Source organism: Salvia hispanica, chromosome 1, assembly GCF_029641045.1.
Source record: "Salvia hispanica isolate PSC_SH4W2 chromosome 1, Shi_PSC_v1, whole genome shotgun sequence".
Lineage (NCBI taxonomy): Eukaryota > Viridiplantae > Streptophyta > Magnoliopsida > Lamiales > Lamiaceae > Salvia > Salvia hispanica.
Genome location: NC_142692.1, coordinates 54,129,541 through 54,147,862, shown reverse-complemented (window position 1 = coordinate 54,147,862; position 18,322 = coordinate 54,129,541). Strand labels below are relative to the sequence as shown.

The window sequence follows — 18,322 nt, the reverse complement described above, 5'->3', positions numbered from 1 at the left end:
GCGTTGAATGTGATTCAACTAAGCTTGTAATTGAAGATGTTAACTACGAAACTGACAGAACTAACAATACCCTCGCCATAAAATACAAACGGCATCTTTCCTATATGTTTCAAACTATGATCTGGACCGTTAGATTTAAAGATTTGATATCAACAGATTCCAAACTATGACGTGTTCCGTAGATTTAAAGATTTGATGTCAATTGATGAAGAATAATGTCAACACAACGTCAATTGGTTGACAATGTTGACGTTGTGTTAGCATTTTCTGTTGACGCTATATAGCATCGGTTGACATCAAATCTTAAAATCTAGTAATGCAGATTATAGTTTGAAGTTTGTACAGTATATAGAGTTTGTAATAGATTACCTCCCTCCCCTTAAAACATCTATTTTCGAAAATAGGATAACTTTCTTCTAAGCTTATTTCTGGTACCTACTTTGAATATTGCGTGGGCAATTTTGTATCAAAGTTTGAAGCAAAGAAGAGGACAGATGTATGCATGAGAAATCCTTTGCATAAACTTTTCTTATTAAAAATTACTATCTCCGTCCCTCAAAATTTGCTACACTTTGACCCGACACGAATTTTAAGAAATGTAATGGAAAGTGAGTTGAAAAAGTTAGTGGGATGTGAGTCCTACTTTTAAAGTATTAGTTTTATAATATGTGAGTAGGAATGAGTTAGTGGGATATGAAGTCCACTACCAAAAATTGTAAAAATAAAGTGTATTAAATTTTCAGGGACGGACCGAAATAGTAAACTGTATCAAATTTTCAGGGACAAGAGTTATACATTTTTCTCGAAAGAGTTAATAAAAAACTTGTTCAAAGCTCTCTCATTAGTTATCATCAATAGTAATACACGCAAGATCAATCTTAGCTTCAATTGTCTTCATTTGAACACGTGGAGAAGCATCTTCTATTAGTTATCATCATAAAAATTAGTGAGTTGTTATTAAAATGTTGAAGATGATTAGAAAAACCAAAATTGATGTAAAAAAGTTGTGATTATAAATTAAAGGAATTATTATATATAAGAGTGAGATCACAATCGTGGCCACTTATGAAGAGAAATAGTAGTATAAGATTGTATTGTTGGTGGAAATATCTTAATCTTTAGAAATGAGACAAATGCAGTTAACCGGCAATGAGGGCAGCAAATTGGATGATTGGCGGCCAGGCGTACACGTAGCCCATCTCGTGAAATCGCAAAAGGTTTCTAATTTAGGAAACATTAGCCGCCATTCCTGACAAATAATTACCTATAAACGTGAAACAATCTTAACTCCCGCCACGTGCCATCAGACATTCCCACGTATTCAACCACCCATTTTGACACGTCTACACCCAACACCTACTAGTACTACCTTAGCATATGGAGTATATATTTAGGGGTGTGTGATCGAATAAATTGAATACTCCTACAATTACAAAAACAACGCAATCAAAGCATATTTTGTTGAAAGAGAGATGCTTGGAGTTGAAAGGCAGTCATCAATCGAGAATGAACCTCGTACGCTCAATAATAATCAGATCGATTTCGCCAGGGTAATCTCTCTCTTTCTCTCCCTCTCTATACATATATACATAGATATACGTATGTGTAAATTTATTGTGTTTATATATGTTGATATAGGAAGCAGCTCTTTATGTGGTGAATACAAGCAGCAGCATCCAGGAAGCTCTCACCATCTTCACTCAGGTTTATATTCTACAATCAATTTTATTTTTAATTATTTGCATCTAAAAATTTAACTTTTGCGCGCAACTTTATAATTTGGCTATAAATTAATTAATTCTTTCTGATTTTATAAAATTAATGAATTCTTCTGATTTTATATCAATCACGATTTTGTTGCTAATATAGTTTAATGACGTTTTACTTGAATCATCAAACCGCTATCAAAATGACGATTTAGGCGACAATAACCATATTGTATTATACTAAATTAAATCATTCCCTCTAATGAATTATGATTTAATAAAAAAATTGATGAAGTAAGAGAAAAAGTATGAATTATGATTTAATAAAAAATTGATGAAGTAAGAGAAAAAGTATGGAGAGGGAGAAAAAGTAGAATAATATGAGAAAGAGGAGAAAATATTATTTTAGAAATGAGACTATTTTTGTGGATATTTTAAAAAGGTAAAATAGTTTATTTTATATATATATATATATATATATATATATATATAGGGGCGCATCCTTAATTAGAGTGCTAACGTACATCCAACCACGTGCTGTCATGTGGCACGAAAAATGCAATATTGTATATATAAAAATGCAATACACATTTGTGAAGTTGTTCATGCATTTTCGCAGATTGCATTTTAGTTATAGGAAAATTGCATTTTTTATTGTTAAGTTTGCATTTTCACATAATTGCATTTTATATTGTTAAGTTTTGCATTTTCACATATATAAATGCAATCCGTATAGATAAAAAATGCAAATTAAACAGTCAATATCGAAAATGCAAAACTCAACAATACAAAATGTAATCTTCATATAACAAAAATGCAATCTGTCGAAATTAATATTGCATTTTTCTGTATATAATATTGCATTTTTCGTACCACGTGGCAGCACGTGATTGGATGTACGTTAGCACTTTAAAATTAGTTAGCATATTAGTACATCCCTATATATATATATATATAGTTGTGATCAATGTCGAACCAATTTTAAAGACCAAACTAGAGACCAAATCTGGGCTATTAGATCTAGTTTTTTTGATGAGATGTGCTGCTGTGAAAATTTTTTCGGCTTCATTACAAGCCCATTTTACTTCATTATATAGGTTTATTACTTCATTCTGTACTTCAAATGCTTCTACACATACTTCATTCCAATAATTTATTACATTGTTCCATGTGTTTATTAAACCATATTAGCGTCATGGCGTTGGTGATAGATATTGTAGAGAGAGAGAACGGCACGCGACGGCAAAACCATATTTAAGTACTGGAATGAAGTAAAAACCTACTAGAATGAAGTAAAAACCTACTAGAATGAAGTAATATATTCTGGAACGAGGTTAAATCTTCGTAACATGTTAGTATGACTTATTTACCTTCAGATGAATTAAAATAGGCTCGTGATGAAGGCGAAAATAATTTATAAATTTCTGCATCTTATCCATAAAAAACTAGATCTAAAAGCCCTAATTTGGTAGGGTTCGGTGGTTCGGTCTTTAAGAGTGGATTTGTGGATAATGGGAATATATATATATATATATATATATATAGGTTTGTGTTAAAATGACAACCCCTCTTAAAATGACAACGTGACAACGCTTATATAGCAATATTATAAACGTTACACAGCAATATCCAACACGTTAGACAGTAATTTATAGATTGCTGTTTAATGTGTTGGATATTGCTGTTCAAGAAAAATTGCTGTTTAAAGGCCAGCATAGCAGCCCGTCTTTTTTGGGGGGTTTTTTTTTTTTTTGCCACGTGTCAGCTTATTATTCGTCCACGTGTACAAATGATTGGCTAGAAATGGTGGTATGGTGTTATTTAAGGGGTGGTGGCACCCTAACATGCCCCTATATATATATATATATATATATATATATATATATATATATATATATATAACCCTTTTTATTATTAGAAATTTTATGAGACAAGAGTGTGAGTAGTTCAATTGTGATAGTGCAATATTCTGTTTTTTGTATCGATTTAATTGTATTAAATTTGTAGGGGTTGGAGCCGGTAGTGAGATCCGCCGAAGATGGAGGCGACGGCGAATTGGTGGGTGTTGGAAATATGGAGGATCATCACAATATTAGAGACATAGTTTCTGCACCTTTTTGACACCCTCTTCCCTACATTTCTAATTACCTCGCTTTTCTAGTTTGTTTAATCTTCAAGGGAGGACTGTTAATTTTCTTCTCGACTATAATATGCACTCATATTTTCGTGTACGTAGTTATGAGAATTAATTACATCCTGTCGTTATATATGTTGTGTATATAGTTAATTATTTCCAATAAATTTAATCAATTTAAATTGAAAATTGTAGACTGTTGAAGTTAGTTGCCAAGTGAGACATTTAAAACGGCAGACGACAGTAGTTATTTATTAAAGGGTTAGGACCTAATATTATACTGTACTTGGAATGTTATTAAATATTAGTATGTTTATTACGAACTTAAAAATTGTTAATAATATTATAAATTTATTTCCGACCTACAAATAATTTTGACAGCAGATTCCGATTTAAACTAAATAATGTGGAAGTTTATGTGGCAATATCGAATGATATGAAATGACATGATAATATTAAAGCTGAAATGGCAAAATCTTGACATTAAAATGACTTTCTAATGAAGTCATATCTAGGATGTTAATTGGGTCAATTCATTATTAAGTTTGGCATAATCGATTCAAATTTCAAGGTGTCGAGCTATTCACATATGGGTAATTTGGATTTTAATTATTTAGGGATGTTAATTGGATCAATTCATTAAATTTGAGATAATCAATTCAAGGTGTCGAGCTATTCACATATGGATAATTTGAATTTTGAAGTATTAGGCCATCTCCAACCATTTACGCCAAACTCAAATCCATTTTTGAGTATACGTCACACCAAAAAGTAGTTTTACTCCAATCATTTACACCATCTTTAAGTTTACACCATTTTTGAGTATTTATCTAACAAAATTTTGGAGTAAACACCATATTTGGTGTTATTCCATTGTAAACTTCAAAATGGGTTTAGGTTTGGTGTACGGTTGGAGAAATTATCTACACCAAAAATGAGTTTTGGTGTACGATTGGAGATGGTCTTATAAATTCCAAGTCTATCGCTAAATTCTGAGTTTCACGTTAATTCGTGAGAGCTCAAAAAAATTATAATACCACGCCTTCAATAATTATGCAACACACACCACAAATTATACAGACACACACCACACCATTAATTACCACACACCACAAATTGTTCAGTTATCAATGTTTTAATACAGGGTAAATGACATACAACAAAAATCGTAAACTTAAGCAAAATTTTAGTTTATTCCACAATTTTTATAAATGTCTAATTATATCATAACTTTAACATTTTTTTTTCAATTCCTATGGTATATAATTTGAGGAAAATTATCTATGCTTTTGCTAAACGAAATACCATGTCAACACAATATTGACTATTTTTTCTATAGGACAATCGAGAAAAATATCAATTATGATATACTCCCTCTGCCCAAAAATAATACTGCCTTCATCCCAAGATAAGTGACCTACTTCTTTTGGGCACGGGATTTAAGGAATGATATTTAAATAAGTTAAAGTGGAGAGAGTAAAGTATGAGAGAGGGAAAAGTAGAGGAGAGAAGAGAGAATAAAGTAGGTGGAGAATAAAGTAAGAGAGATGACTTTTTGCTAAAAATGGAAATAGGTCACTTATAGTGGGACACCCCCAAAAAGGAATACAAGTCACTTATCTTGGGACGGAGGGAGTAGGACAATTGGTGTATGGCACGAGTTTTAATGTAGAATTGGTAAAGTAAGAGAAAATGAAAAAAAGTAAAAGAGAATGAGAAAAAATAAGTGAGAAGTAGTGTTAGTGAAATGATGTGTAGGGTTATTATTTGTTGAAAACTTTCCATAAATGAATGTGATCTATTTTTTTAGACGGCCAAAAATGGTAAATGTGCCCTATATTTTGTGGACAGAAAAGTACTGGATAATTGTTCTTTTCTAAAAGTTACAGAATAAACTAGAATTTGACCAAATTTCACATATTTTTTTACTCATATTTATCAATAAATTTAATGATTAGATTCATATACTAATGTTTTCTCAATAAACATGAAGTTAATTAGCATATGTACTATCATTTCAAATAAGAATATATTGATATATTAAAACAATATTCTAATCAGTTTATTTTGCCAAAAAAGCATTCATAGGCGCCTAAGAGAAACGGAAGCCTTGAAACCATTTTTAACCGTCAGAAAAGCAGAAACACTCGGGCTAACACTCTGCCCCTCCAAAACCTCAACATCAAAGTTACGCAAAACGGTGGCCACAACCGCTTTCATCCGATTAAACGCCATTTCCCGGCCCGGACAAGCCCACGGGCCCGATCCGAACGCAAGAAAGTTGTGCGATGCAACATGCCTCACCCCTCCTTCCTTTCCCATCCACCTCTCCGGCCTAAACTCCGCGCAGTCCTCTCCCCATATCTCCGCCTCCCTCCCCATTGCATACGTGCAAATCACGATCCTCGTCGATCTCCCCACCCGGTGCCCGCTCGGAAGCACATCATCCTGCGCCGGATCCCTCATAATCACCGGCGCAGGCGGGTACAGCCTCAAGCTCTCGCTTAGGGCACAATGGAGATAAACCATTTTCCCCAAATCCTCCACATTCGGATAAATATCAGTAGATGGAAAAAAACGATCGATTTCCTCCAAAATCGCGTTTTTTGATTTAGGGTTTACAGAATTAATTAAGTAGAAGAACCATGTGAGGAGAGCGGCTGAGGTGTCTCTGGCTGCGAAAAAAAGGGTCATGATGTTGGCAGCTAAGAACTCCTTTTTGGGGGTTTCGTTGTCGCCGCCGGTTCGGTAAAAATTTAGCACGTCGAAATAGTCGTCTCCGATTTGGCGGTGCTTGGTGGACAGGAAATCATCCACGATCCGGTTGAGATTGGTGCACGCTCGCGCCATGTTCCTCTCGGTCCCGATCTTGAGGAAGCTCTGCAGCTTCCATACCCTCTCGGGGAGGACGTTTCGCCAGAAGACGGCGTCGGCCATGTCGTCCATGGCCTGCATGAGGGGGCAGTGTGGGAACCCTACCCTGAGCGAGGCCATGTCGGATCCAGTGGCCATCAAGCACGTCGCGTCGATCATGTACCTGCTGAAGACTTCTTGCAGATCAAGAACCTGTTGACAAATGAAACAAAAATAAATATAACAATATCGCATATCGATGTAGACAATGGGAGCACGTAAAAAAAATAATAAAAAAACTATTGCCAGGGCTTTGTCAAACATATTTTCTTATACTCCCCTTGTTTCTGAAAATTTGTTACTTATTTTCATTTCCGTCCATCCCTAAAAGTTTGTCACCATTCACTTTTACCATTATTGATAATAGATCTCACATTCCACTAACTCATTCTCACTCAAATTTTATTATAAAACTAATACTCCCTCCATCCCATTAAATATGAAACATTTGGTCTCCAACACGAGATTTTATGTAGTGTTGTTTTGTGAGTTAATTGAATGGATGTATATGCAAATAAAAATAATAAATTATAGAAAAATTATACCAATAATACATAGTAGTAGATTTTAAATTTAGTCAGTATATTAATCTAAATTAAAACTATGTTTAGGTTAGAGATACTTTTACTTTCCCCTTAGTCCTCTAATTTATTTTGATTAAGCTTCATTTATGTCAATTTAGTAAGGGCTAAAGTAGATTTTGTACAACCCCAATAAAAATAATAATAGAAAAATAAATAAATAAATATTTGCGTCCGTGTATGATTGTAAAAAGAGAACTAAAATCATTAGGCTACTAGAACCGATTTTTAGGATTGAACTCAATGGATTTCTATCAGAACCTGATTATGCTCGGACGCATGGCGGAGGACTGGGACGAGGCCTTGCTCGAGGGTGCGGCGGATGATCTTGGGCATGGAGGTTTGGAAATGGGACTCTTTGAAGAATCCATGCGTCAATTTCTTGTCTTGCTTCCACTCCTTGATGTCCTTGACGAAGACGGCCTCCCCAAGGAAGTCGAAGGCCTTTCTGAACTCGGATCCTCTCTGGTAATTGGAGAAGTTGGAGTTGAGAATGTGGTGCACGTTGCGTGGATCGCTAGTGACCAAGGTGTCCACGTTTGTGTACCACGAGGTTTTGCATAGGATGGTGCCCTTGTTTTCGGCCAAGACTTGCGTAAGCTTGTCGTAGAGTTTGTGGCTCTTGAGGTACGCCGTCGGGAGCAGCCTCATCAGCGGCCACTTCCACGGCACCAATAGGAGGAGGAGAGGGCAAATGAGTATTACTATAATTTGGGTGTAGAACATGATCATTTTTCTTACTTACTAAATACGGTAATTTTTCAGATATGAAATGTTGTTTACAATTACTTTATTTATAAGCTTAGATAATGAAGTAGCTTAATTAATTGTTGTCTTACCTGTCTACATGTGAATTCATTCGTTCAACTAAGTAACTTATTTTGACTTTTTTGCCAGCCTGGTCAAGTTTACGTGTATAAATTAAATGCGGACCTAGCTGCTAATTGCATAATTAAAGTCAGAATTCAGAATAGTATTTCGAGTCAAAAACTTTGGTATGTGGATATTGGTGACGATGAGTTGATGCACAGAGTCGTACTTAAATCATTATGAATCGATGCACATTATAAATTTAAATAATGATGAGATAGTTTAGTGGGTTAATTGCGGAATCAATTTCAGCTTTTCTCACGTCTAAAGATTTATGTATCTCTGTCACATCTAAACTCAAAGTTTATTGACCCTGCATTTTGAAGCTCATTCTTGTATAATCTGGTCGTCAAATAATAATAAGTGACTCTAAATTATAAATAATTATAAATTACATATTCTAATGATAGGCATGTACAACAAATTATTTACAATGAGTATATATAGAATACAAGTAAAGCATACAAAATTGAAATTACTACTCTTTATTGATAAGATAAGGAGATAAAGAGGAAAATATTGATTTACAAATTATTACTAATGTAGAGAATATGATCTCATTAGAATGAGAAACTTTACAAAATGAACAAAGATTAATTTTAGTGGATAGAATAATGGAAAGACAAAATTATTCATGATGATGAAAGAATAAAGTATACATACTAAAAAAATGAACTACTGAGTTTCAAGATATATTCCTCCGCATGATAAAAAAATATCCTTTTTCGCTTATTCTAATAATAATTTTGAAAATAGAAAATAAAAGTAAGCAATTAACTCAAACCTCAATAAAGTCAATAGTGATACCAACCATCTAATGCATTTATTGAAAGTAGCTTACATCATTCGAAGATTTTTATTTTGATCCCAATCCTAATTCTGAAATTATGTGAATGGAGTCCGATAACATTGAATTAATATATCCTTTCAATTAATACTCCCACCATCCATTGTAGCTAGGACATTTCTTTTGATCAGAAGTTAAAAAATTGACGTCATGTTAAATATTAAAATAAGAGAGTGAAGTAAGAGAGATGATAAAATAACAAAAATAAAGAAAAAGTAAAAGATGATAAAATTTTTATTAAAAAAAGAAATAATTTAGTTATCTTTGACAATTCAAAAAGAAATACGACTAAACTACTTTGTAACGGAGGGAACGGAGGGAGTATATATTAGGGTTCTACGATTCTATAATTCAAACTCGTCTCGCTAGAAACTTGCAAACTTGTTTAAAGTCAACTGAAACTCTCAATTAGGGATCGACGAATCTATAATTCTAGTTTCGTCTCGCTGGAAACTTACAAACTTAATGATTAATATAATAAAGTCAGCTGAAAATATCAATTTGCATTTCTAAATTCGGGTTTATAACAAGTTGAAACATGTGTCAAATGAGGATCTCCGTTCTGTTAAATGAGCATACTTTTGTCAATAATTAAAAGTTAGTAGGAGTATTTCAATTTTTTAATGCAAACTATTCCAAGTTCCACATCTTGACCAAAGAAATCCGACGAAAAAAATCCACAAATAATTCATTCACTTTTTGTCTAAGCGAAAAGGCAATATTTGAATCTTGTGATTAATTAGATATAAAAAACAACAGTGACACTATCACAACAAAAGGCAATATTTGAATCTTGTGATTAATTAGATATAAAAAACAACAGTGACACTATCGCAACAAAGTCCTATTTCACTTTAATCATAAATGGCAGGTAGGCTCCATATTCAATCAACTTATATAACTCACAATTTGTTATAAAACTAATATTTCTTCCGTCCCACAAAAAATGTCACACTTGTGAGACGATACGAGATTTTAGGGGGTTTTATTTTGTGTGTTAAATGAAGAGAGAAAATATACTCCCTCCGTCCGCCATTAGGACTCCTATTCATGGGCGGCACGAGTTTTAAGAAATGTTAAGAAAAGTGGGTGGAAAAAAGTTAGTATAATAGGGGTCCCAATTATATATATATATATATATATATATATATATATAGATGCGATCATATCATAACCCTCAAATCACACGATAACTCTATAACTAAATCTGGACCACACATATTTTATAATCTTGTGGTTGAGATTCAAACTTAGATTTACTTAATAAAAATAGGCGCAGAGGGTAAATATGTCATTTCGCTAATTTAATTTTTGAATTTCGCTCCAGATTCACTCCAGATTTCACGCTCTTCTCATCGGTTTCTTCTCAGCGATTTTCGATTCTCTCATCTTCTCTGTGATTTTGTTTCCATTTTGATCCAGATCACTCAATTTGATTCTCTCATCTTCTCTGCGATTTTGTTTCCATACTTCTCGCTTATTTTGTTTCCATAGGCTCCAGATTTGATTCATTTTCCATAGTCTTCAAATTTTGTTTCCATAATTGTGATCGGGAAGATGTTTTCAATTTTGCGTTCTTATTTTCATTGATTACCTCTTCAATTACTGTGAAAATTTGCTTCGATGGAATCTGTAGCAAATAACGAAGGTAACAATCATTATCTATTATTTAGCTTATTGATTGTGTTCATATTCATGTATTGAATTTGATTTTAGATTAATATTAGTTGTTGATTGGTTTATGTTTCTGATGTACTGAAATTCTTATTTGATTATATTATGTATTGTCGATTATGTGTTAAAATGATACTTTTGGCTTATAAATGTTAGGTTTACTGCATAACATGATAGTTTTGTCGGATAAAATGATATTATGATAAAATGATACTATGATAAAATGATACTATTACTGATTTGTAGGTATGTACATTCCTGTTTGTGATGATAGGTTTACTGCATAACATGATAGTTTTGTCGGATAAAATGATACTATGATAAAATGATACTATGATAAAATGATTCTATTACTGATTTGTAGGTATTTACATTCCTGTTTGTGATGATAGGTTTATTGCATAACATGATATTTTTACTGCATAAAATGATACTTTTAGTGCATAAAATGATATTATGATAAAATGATACTATGATAAAATGATACTTTTACTGATTTGTAGGTATGTACATTCCTGTTTGTGATGATGCTTTGAAGCCAATGATTGGTATGAAATTCAATACATTAGTAGAAGCAGTTGGTTTCTATGAACATTATGCTCGTTCAGTTGGTTTTGGCATTCGTAAAATGGGTAACAAATCAGTTCAAGGTATTACTAAGTGGCAGTATTTGGCTTGCAACAGACAAGGCTCTAAGAATTTTATACCTGGTCATGCATCCCAATCAACTGAAGTGTCTTTTAAGAAGCGTAGGTGTCGGTCATTTAGGTGTGAATGTCTTGCTAAGCTCAATTTGAGATATTATTCAGATGGCAAGAGCAGAGGATATGAGGTTTATCAGTTTGTTGAGTATCATAATCACTTAATGGTTGCGGATGAGCATAGGCATTTTATGATGGCCAATCGCAATCTGGATCCTATTCATCGGAGGTTTATGGAGGATTGTGGCAGGTGTAATATTGGTCCCACTCTCACATTCAAACTTTTGAAGGAGATAATGGGTGGACCTGAAAATGTTGGATGTGATATTATTGATATTAGAAATGGTTATCGTGATATTATGTCCAATATTGATGGTTCAGATGCTCAAATGATTTTTGATTATATGCGTTCTCAAAAGAAATCATCTGATGCCTTCTATTATGAAATTGAGATAGGATCTCATGGAAAGTTAACTAGACTCTTTTGGGCTGATGCTATTTCAAGACGAAATTATCATATGTTTGGAGATGTAATTTCATTTGATTCAACATACAACACTAACAGGTATATTACTTTTGTTGCTAATAGACATAAAATGATACTTTTTGCTGATAAAATGATACTCATATCTGATAAAATGATACTCATTGCTGATAAAATGATACTTGCAGTAGATAAAATGATAGTTCTTACTAATAAAATGATACTTTTGCATGATAAAATGATAGAAATTGTGCTTTTGCATAATAAAATGATAAAATGATACTTTTGCATCATAAAATGATACTTTTGCATCATAAAATAGTATCCCTTCTGTCAATAGCTGATAAAATGATACTCATTGCTGATAAAATGATACTTTTGGCTGATAAAATGATACTCATTGCAGATAAAATGATACTTTTGGCTGATAAAATGATACTCATTGCTGATAAAATGATACTTCTTACTATTAAAATGATACTTTTGGCTGATAAAATGATACTCATAGCTGATAAAATGGTACTTGCAGTAGATAAAATGATACTTCTTACTAATAAAATGATACTTTTGCATGATAAAATGATACTCATTGCTGATAAAATGATACTTTTGGCTGATAAAATGATACTCATTGCTGATAAAATGATACTTCTGGCTGATAAAATGATACTCATAGCTGATAAAATGATACTCATAGCTGATAAATATAATTCATTTTTATGTTATATTCTGAAGGTATTGCATGATTTTTGCTCCATTCACTGGAAAAGATAACCATTCTAGACCAGTTACATTTGGAGCTGGCTTGTTATCAAGTGAAGGTAGAGAATCCTATTCTTGGTTGTTTGGCTGTTTTGTTCGATGCATGGGGGTAGCACCCAAATTGATTATCACTGATCAAGATTGGGGGATCAAACTTGCTGTTCAACAAGTACTTTTACAAACAAGGCACCGATGGTGTATGTGGCATATCATGGTTAAGGTGTCAGATAAGTTGCCCAAATCTTTACTTGGTAATGAAGATTTCAAAAAAGAGTTGAATGCATGTGTTTGGTCTGATTTGTTAGAGCCTGATGAGTTTGATATAATATGGAATGATATAATGGAACGGTATGGATTAGAAGACGTGCACTGGTTTGGATCAATGTTTGAAGATAGAGAATTCTGGGTTCCTGCTTATTTTCGAGATTTTCCCATGGGGTCGCTTCTTAGGACTACATCGATGTCTGAATCGGAGAATAGCTTTTTTAAAAACTACACAAAGCCACGTGCAAATCTTGTACAGTTCATCAATTTCTTTAATTATGCTGTGGGAGATCAAAGGAATGCCAATTCACGATTGAACTACTTGGATTACTCAACTATTCCTGATTTGTCAACCCAATTGCCTATTGAGAAGCATGCATCTACAATCTACACTGATTCTATTTTCAAACATGTACAACAGGAAATAAGTATTGTATGTGAGATTGTTTCTATAACTACTGTTGAGGATAACATCAAGAAGCATCAGGTCAAGGACCAATATGGTAGAACATTGGATGTTATGTATGATTGTAAGCAAGACACATTCGACTGTAGTTGCAGGAAGTTTTCCAGAATTGGTTTGTTATGTTGTCATATATTTTGTTTGTTGAAGAATAAGTCTGCTAATCTCATTCCTGAGAAATATTTTGGTCGAAGGTGGTTGAAGAGCTCTTTACTAAAGGCAGCACATGGTCTACCATCTGAGGAACAACAACCATTTGAACGTGTGTTCCATTTTTAACCTTTATTTGTAAAAATTCTATTTTTCAGTCAGAGAAATGATAGTACTTATTGTAATAATGTTATCTTTTATCTTGCAGATTTGGATGAAAAGCAGGAAGTTAAGAAAAAGTTGTTCTCCAACTTTTATCGATTAGTCCAAAAGTCTGAAGGAAGTATGGATCATTTGTCTTTGTTAAGTGCTGGTCTTGATGATTTGGAACAGCATATGTTTGGAAATTGTGCAGCACCTTCAGTCATTGAAAAGAAGAAGATGGTTGAGGATTTTTATGGAATGGCAGTACCTGATGTAATTGATGTACATCCTCCAGACGTTGTTAGTACTAAAGGATCAGCTAGTGGCAAAGTAGCAAAGAGGCAGAGTGCAATAAGGAAAGCAAATAAGCCTCTACGACGGTGTGGTAAATGTCATGAGATGGGTCGTCATGATTCAAGAAATTGTGGTAGAGTCAATGAGAAGTCAGATTGAAGCCATTTGATATAGTTTAGGTATTTTAGGTGTATAAAATGACATTTTGGCTGATAAACTCATTCTTTTGTTTATAAACTGATAAAATGATACTTTAACCTGAAAAAATGACATCAAAAATGATATATAAGCTGATAAAATGATACTCGCAGTTGATAAAATGATACTCGCAGTTGATAAAATGATACTTCTGACTGATAAAATGATACTTTAGCTGATAACATCATTCTTTTGTTTATAAACTGATAAAATGATACTTTAACCTGAAAAAATGACATAAAAAATGATATATAAGCTGATAAAATGATACTTTTGGCTTATAAAATTATAAAATGATACTCGCAGTTGATAAAATGATACTTTCAGCAGATAAAATGATAAAATGATACTTCTGACTGATAAAATGATACTTTGGCTGATAACATCATTCTTTTGTTTATAAACTGATAAAATGATACTTTAACCTGAAAAAATGATACTCGCAGCAAATAAAATGACAATAACCTTATAAAATGATGTATAAGCTGGAAAAAATGACATATAAGCTGATAAAATGATACTATCAACGGATAAAATGATGTTTTAATCTCACAAAATGATATATAAGCTCATAAAATGATACTTCTGACTTATAAAATTATAAAATGATACTCGCAGTTGATAAAATGATACTTTCAGCAGATAAAATGATAAAATGATACTTCTGACTGATAAAACGATATAATGACAAAATCATACTTGTAGCAGATAAAATGATAATTTGGGTGATTATATTCGAAACCACTATTACAAAACGCTATTATCAAGTCATAGAAGTTAGTATACAGGGGGTTTAAATTCTCTAATCATCTTTTCAACATCAATTTCTTCTTTTTTGCTGTCATTCTCAAACTTCTTCTTTATCATTGTAAGTGTCTCAAAAGCCTTCTTGTTAGTATCTCCAATAAGCAATGCTTCAGTATATCTGGCACGGAGTTTTATGAAAGACTCTGTTCCCTTCTTCGTTAAACCCGAATTCCAGTTACGAACAGGACCACCCATGTAAGTCTCCAAATGGCGCATCACATAAATTCCACAGTCAACTTTATTTGTATCGTTCTGCCATGGCATATTCATGTATCTGGTTTTTGACAGTTTGACAGTTCTTCCCATTGATGGATTGAGTCCATTTCCAAGATAAGTTCGGAAGAAATTTCTCTATTCAAATAACACAAAACATACATGAGGTTGATTAAAAATTATATTATGTTCCATACTGAATTATAGTCAATGCATTTTAACTAATAAATACTGAATGCATTTAACTAAACATACCAGAGTACTTGGTGCATCTTCATATTTCTTCTCAAGTAAATCTTGACTAACCAGAGAATTGTCAATCACATCCATCATTTGCATTTTGAGATTGAAGCAGATGATATAATAATGTTCGTACGCCCAGATTGGAAAGAATATCTAATTTTCAAAACATTATATATAAATGTCATTTTCAAAAATATAGGTATGTTGTTCTGTAAGGGATGTGATCATATCATAACCCATATTTATTGTGATAACCTAATAACCCTCATTTTATGGATGAAAAGTATCATTTTGTAGAACAGAATATCATTTTATGGACGAAAAATATCATTTTTAGTAAAAATGATACTTTTGACCCATAAAATGATAGGGTTATTAGCTTATCACATAAATATGGGTTACCATTATAACGCACCCTTGTTCTGTAATGTATATCTAATTATGACTTACCAGGTCATAATTTTCCCATTTGAAATTTTCAATCTGTGACACAAATTCATTCAAGTTTGAGCAAAATCTTTCTCGACTCTCTGCTTCAGTCCAACCAGATCTCCTTGCAGTAATGTTGTAAATCTGTCATGTTTACATTTTTGTAAATATATTTTAACTTTTAATGTAATACTATTATTTATTTACTCGTTTACTGTACCGTAGGTGTGGTGTTGATGAAAAGACGACTTTGTGATGCCTTTGATTTGAATTTTTCATTGTAGTTGAGGAACACAACCCATGCATCTATGATGTTGATCCTGACGTATGAATGTGGAGCAAGGCTGTGGAAGTCAATCTTGAACAATGTGATCTTGTCGTTCTCATAAACTACCTCATAACTGATTTCAAATTCATATTTAATGTTAGTTAAAAGAACTGAATAAGAATATAATTATGTAATTCAAAACTTACTGTTCACTTTCTTCATCTTTCATCAACCAGTACATTATTTCTCTCTCTTCTTTATTCAGCTTTCCTTTCAGATTTACTGCTCTGACATTGTAGGGAGAGCACATTGCTTCAACAATTTTCTTTGTTGTTCTGACCACTTTCTCCTTCTCCTTTTCGACTGGAGGATCTTGATCTTGAGAAACCATCTTCTTCCCTTTGTCCTTATTCAAATTTTCTTCTCTCTGTTTTAAAACTTCATCATCTCCTTTTTCAACATTTATATCCTTGATGACAGTGGATATTATGTTATCAACTCTGTCATGCTTTCATTTAAAAAAAATATGAATTGTTATTGACAGAAGGGATACTATTTTATGATGCAAAAGTATCATTTTATCATTTTATTATGCAAAAGCACAATTTCTATTATTTTTTTCAGGCAAAAGTATCATTATATCATTTTATCATGCAAAAGCACAATTTCTATCATTTTATCAGGCAAAAGTATCATTTTATCATTTTATCATGCAAAAGTATCATTTTATCCGCTTAAACTATCATTTTATGATTCAAAAGTATCAGTTTTCAAATAAAACAGAACTACCAAAAAACATCATCAAACATATATCATTTTAAACATATAAACAATCATTTTATGTACTTAAACTATCATTTTTAAAAGTTACCTCATATTCTTCATTCTGAACTTCTTTCTCTGAAACTTTTTCCTTTTCTTTTACAGCTGCTTTATTAGCCTTTTCCTTTTCGCTTTCATTCTGTTTCTCTTGCTCATTTTCCACCTCATCATCTTTTTCCTTCTCCACATCCTTTTCCCGATTAAATTCTTGATTCTCATTAGGACTGTCATCACATTCAGGTATCAGAGTGAAGGTAGGGAACTCATTCTTATTTTTCAATATATATGTCCTCTCAGCAGCTTTAGTTAACTCAATCATGATATCAATCCATTCAGGATCATCAGTTTCATCATTGTTTATAGCCCGTGTCATTGTATCCTGACTTTCTATAACATGCTTCACACCTTCCTCTCTCAATCCCATTGCATTTCTCGTTGTATCACAGATTATCTTAAAGCTATTGAGATTCCTGAGTTTATCCGGCGCTGCTTCAAGGACATCAACCATCTTCAACATTGAGGCTTAACATCCTTTGCAGCTCCCTTCCATTCATTTATGAAATTCTCCCATTCATTGGTTGTCCCCACTTCATAATGATCATGATGATCATTTGTCTTCAAAACTTCTACATCTTGAGATTCATCTTCTTCGTCATCTTTATCATTTTCTTCATGTGGCTGCTTTTTATATCGGTCATACATATGACCCAGACCAAATGTTGAATTCTCCATTTCTGCTCTTTGTCTATCTTTCAACAGTTCCGCAGTCCATCCTTTCACTGTTGGGTAACATCTTGGCACCATTTTTTTTTCAAAGAGAATCCTGTCCACGTAACAAGCCTACATTAAACAAAAACTAAATATTAGTTTTTCTGTAAATAGATTCATAGACAATGGAAAACAAATATATTCTTACCACTACAAAGATAACTGGCCCGGTAAATATCTTTGTTGTGTCTTTTTTCCACCTCTTTTGTGTTTCATGCAATCTGGATATGACATAGCCACACCAATTGTATTCTTTGATCTTCTCAACATCAACTATGTAATCTAAAATTTTTGGCCTCAAATTTCCATCAGCAGGAGTGTTAATCAAGGCATACTCCATGAGAACCATAAAAGTCCATTTAAAGAACTCACCACCTTCTTTGTCTCTCTCCATCTGCTCTACAACATACTTTGGCACCATTTTTTTCTCTCCACCTTTACAGAATTTAGCAATTTCAGTTTTGATGTGGGTATTTTTCTGAAATTTGCTTTTATTGATAGGTAAAGATCCAATCGGGAACCCAAGAGTTATGTGAACATCTTCATCATCTAAAAACAGTGATTCCCCACTGTTCAACTCAATTGAT

General features: G+C 32.9%; 3 protein-coding genes across 3 annotated transcripts; 2 read left to right on the top strand and 1 right to left on the bottom strand.

Annotated features, from left to right (window-relative positions):
• The first annotated feature begins 1,393 nt into the window (after window positions 1–1,393).
• LOC125223893 (uncharacterized) lies at window positions 1,394–3,973 on the top strand. The gene is made up of 3 exons (XM_048127202.2): window positions 1,394–1,550; window positions 1,639–1,704; window positions 3,714–3,973. The coding sequence occupies exons 1-3, from the start codon at window positions 1,473–1,475 to the stop codon at window positions 3,825–3,827; spliced, it is 258 nt and encodes an 85-aa protein (XP_047983159.1). The 5' UTR covers window positions 1,394–1,472; the 3' UTR covers window positions 3,828–3,973.
• A 1,877-nt stretch (window positions 3,974–5,850) lies between these two features.
• On the bottom strand, window positions 5,851–8,072 carry LOC125224380 (alkane hydroxylase MAH1-like). The gene is made up of 2 exons (XM_048127773.2): window positions 7,596–8,072; window positions 5,851–6,906 (listed from the first exon to the last, which is right to left on the bottom strand). Exons 1-2 carry the CDS (start codon window positions 8,064–8,066, stop codon window positions 5,923–5,925), a joined length of 1,455 nt encoding a protein of 484 aa, XP_047983730.2. The 5' UTR covers window positions 8,067–8,072; the 3' UTR covers window positions 5,851–5,922.
• A 3,781-nt stretch (window positions 8,073–11,853) lies between these two features.
• LOC125193753 (protein FAR1-RELATED SEQUENCE 5-like) lies at window positions 11,854–14,307 on the top strand. Its single transcript, XM_089058264.1, has 3 exons — window positions 11,854–11,991; window positions 12,646–13,661; window positions 13,758–14,307. The coding sequence occupies exons 1-3, from the start codon at window positions 11,945–11,947 to the stop codon at window positions 14,144–14,146; spliced, it is 1,452 nt and encodes a 483-aa protein (XP_088914390.1). The 5' UTR covers window positions 11,854–11,944; the 3' UTR covers window positions 14,147–14,307.
• Window positions 14,308–18,322: the final 4,015 nt, after the last annotated feature.

Bases quoted from the DNA above. Each gene is read 5' to 3' on its own strand.
- LOC125223893 (XM_048127202.2), top strand. From the start codon at position 1,473: ATGCTTGGAGTTGAAAGGCAGTCATCAATCGAGAATGAACCTCGTACG. The intron at 1,551-1,638 runs GTAATCTCTCTC...ATGTTGATATAG, and splicing joins ATCAGATCGATTTCGCCAGG to GAAGCAGCTCTTTATGTGGT. The intron at 1,705-3,713 runs GTTTATATTCTA...TTAAATTTGTAG, and splicing joins CTCTCACCATCTTCACTCAG to GGGTTGGAGCCGGTAGTGAG.
- LOC125193753 (XM_089058264.1), top strand. From the start codon at position 11,945: ATGTTTGGAGATGTAATTTCATTTGATTCAACATACAACACTAACAG. The intron at 11,992-12,645 runs GTATATTACTTT...TATATTCTGAAG, and splicing joins TCAACATACAACACTAACAG to GTATTGCATGATTTTTGCTC. The intron at 13,662-13,757 runs GTGTGTTCCATT...TTTATCTTGCAG, and splicing joins GGAACAACAACCATTTGAAC to ATTTGGATGAAAAGCAGGAA.
- LOC125224380 (XM_048127773.2), bottom strand. From the start codon at position 8,066: ATGATCATGTTCTACACCCAAATTATAGTAATACTCATTTGCCCTCTC. The intron at 6,907-7,595 runs GTTCTGATAGAA...ATTTGTCAACAG, and splicing joins ATGCGTCCGAGCATAATCAG to GTTCTTGATCTGCAAGAAGT.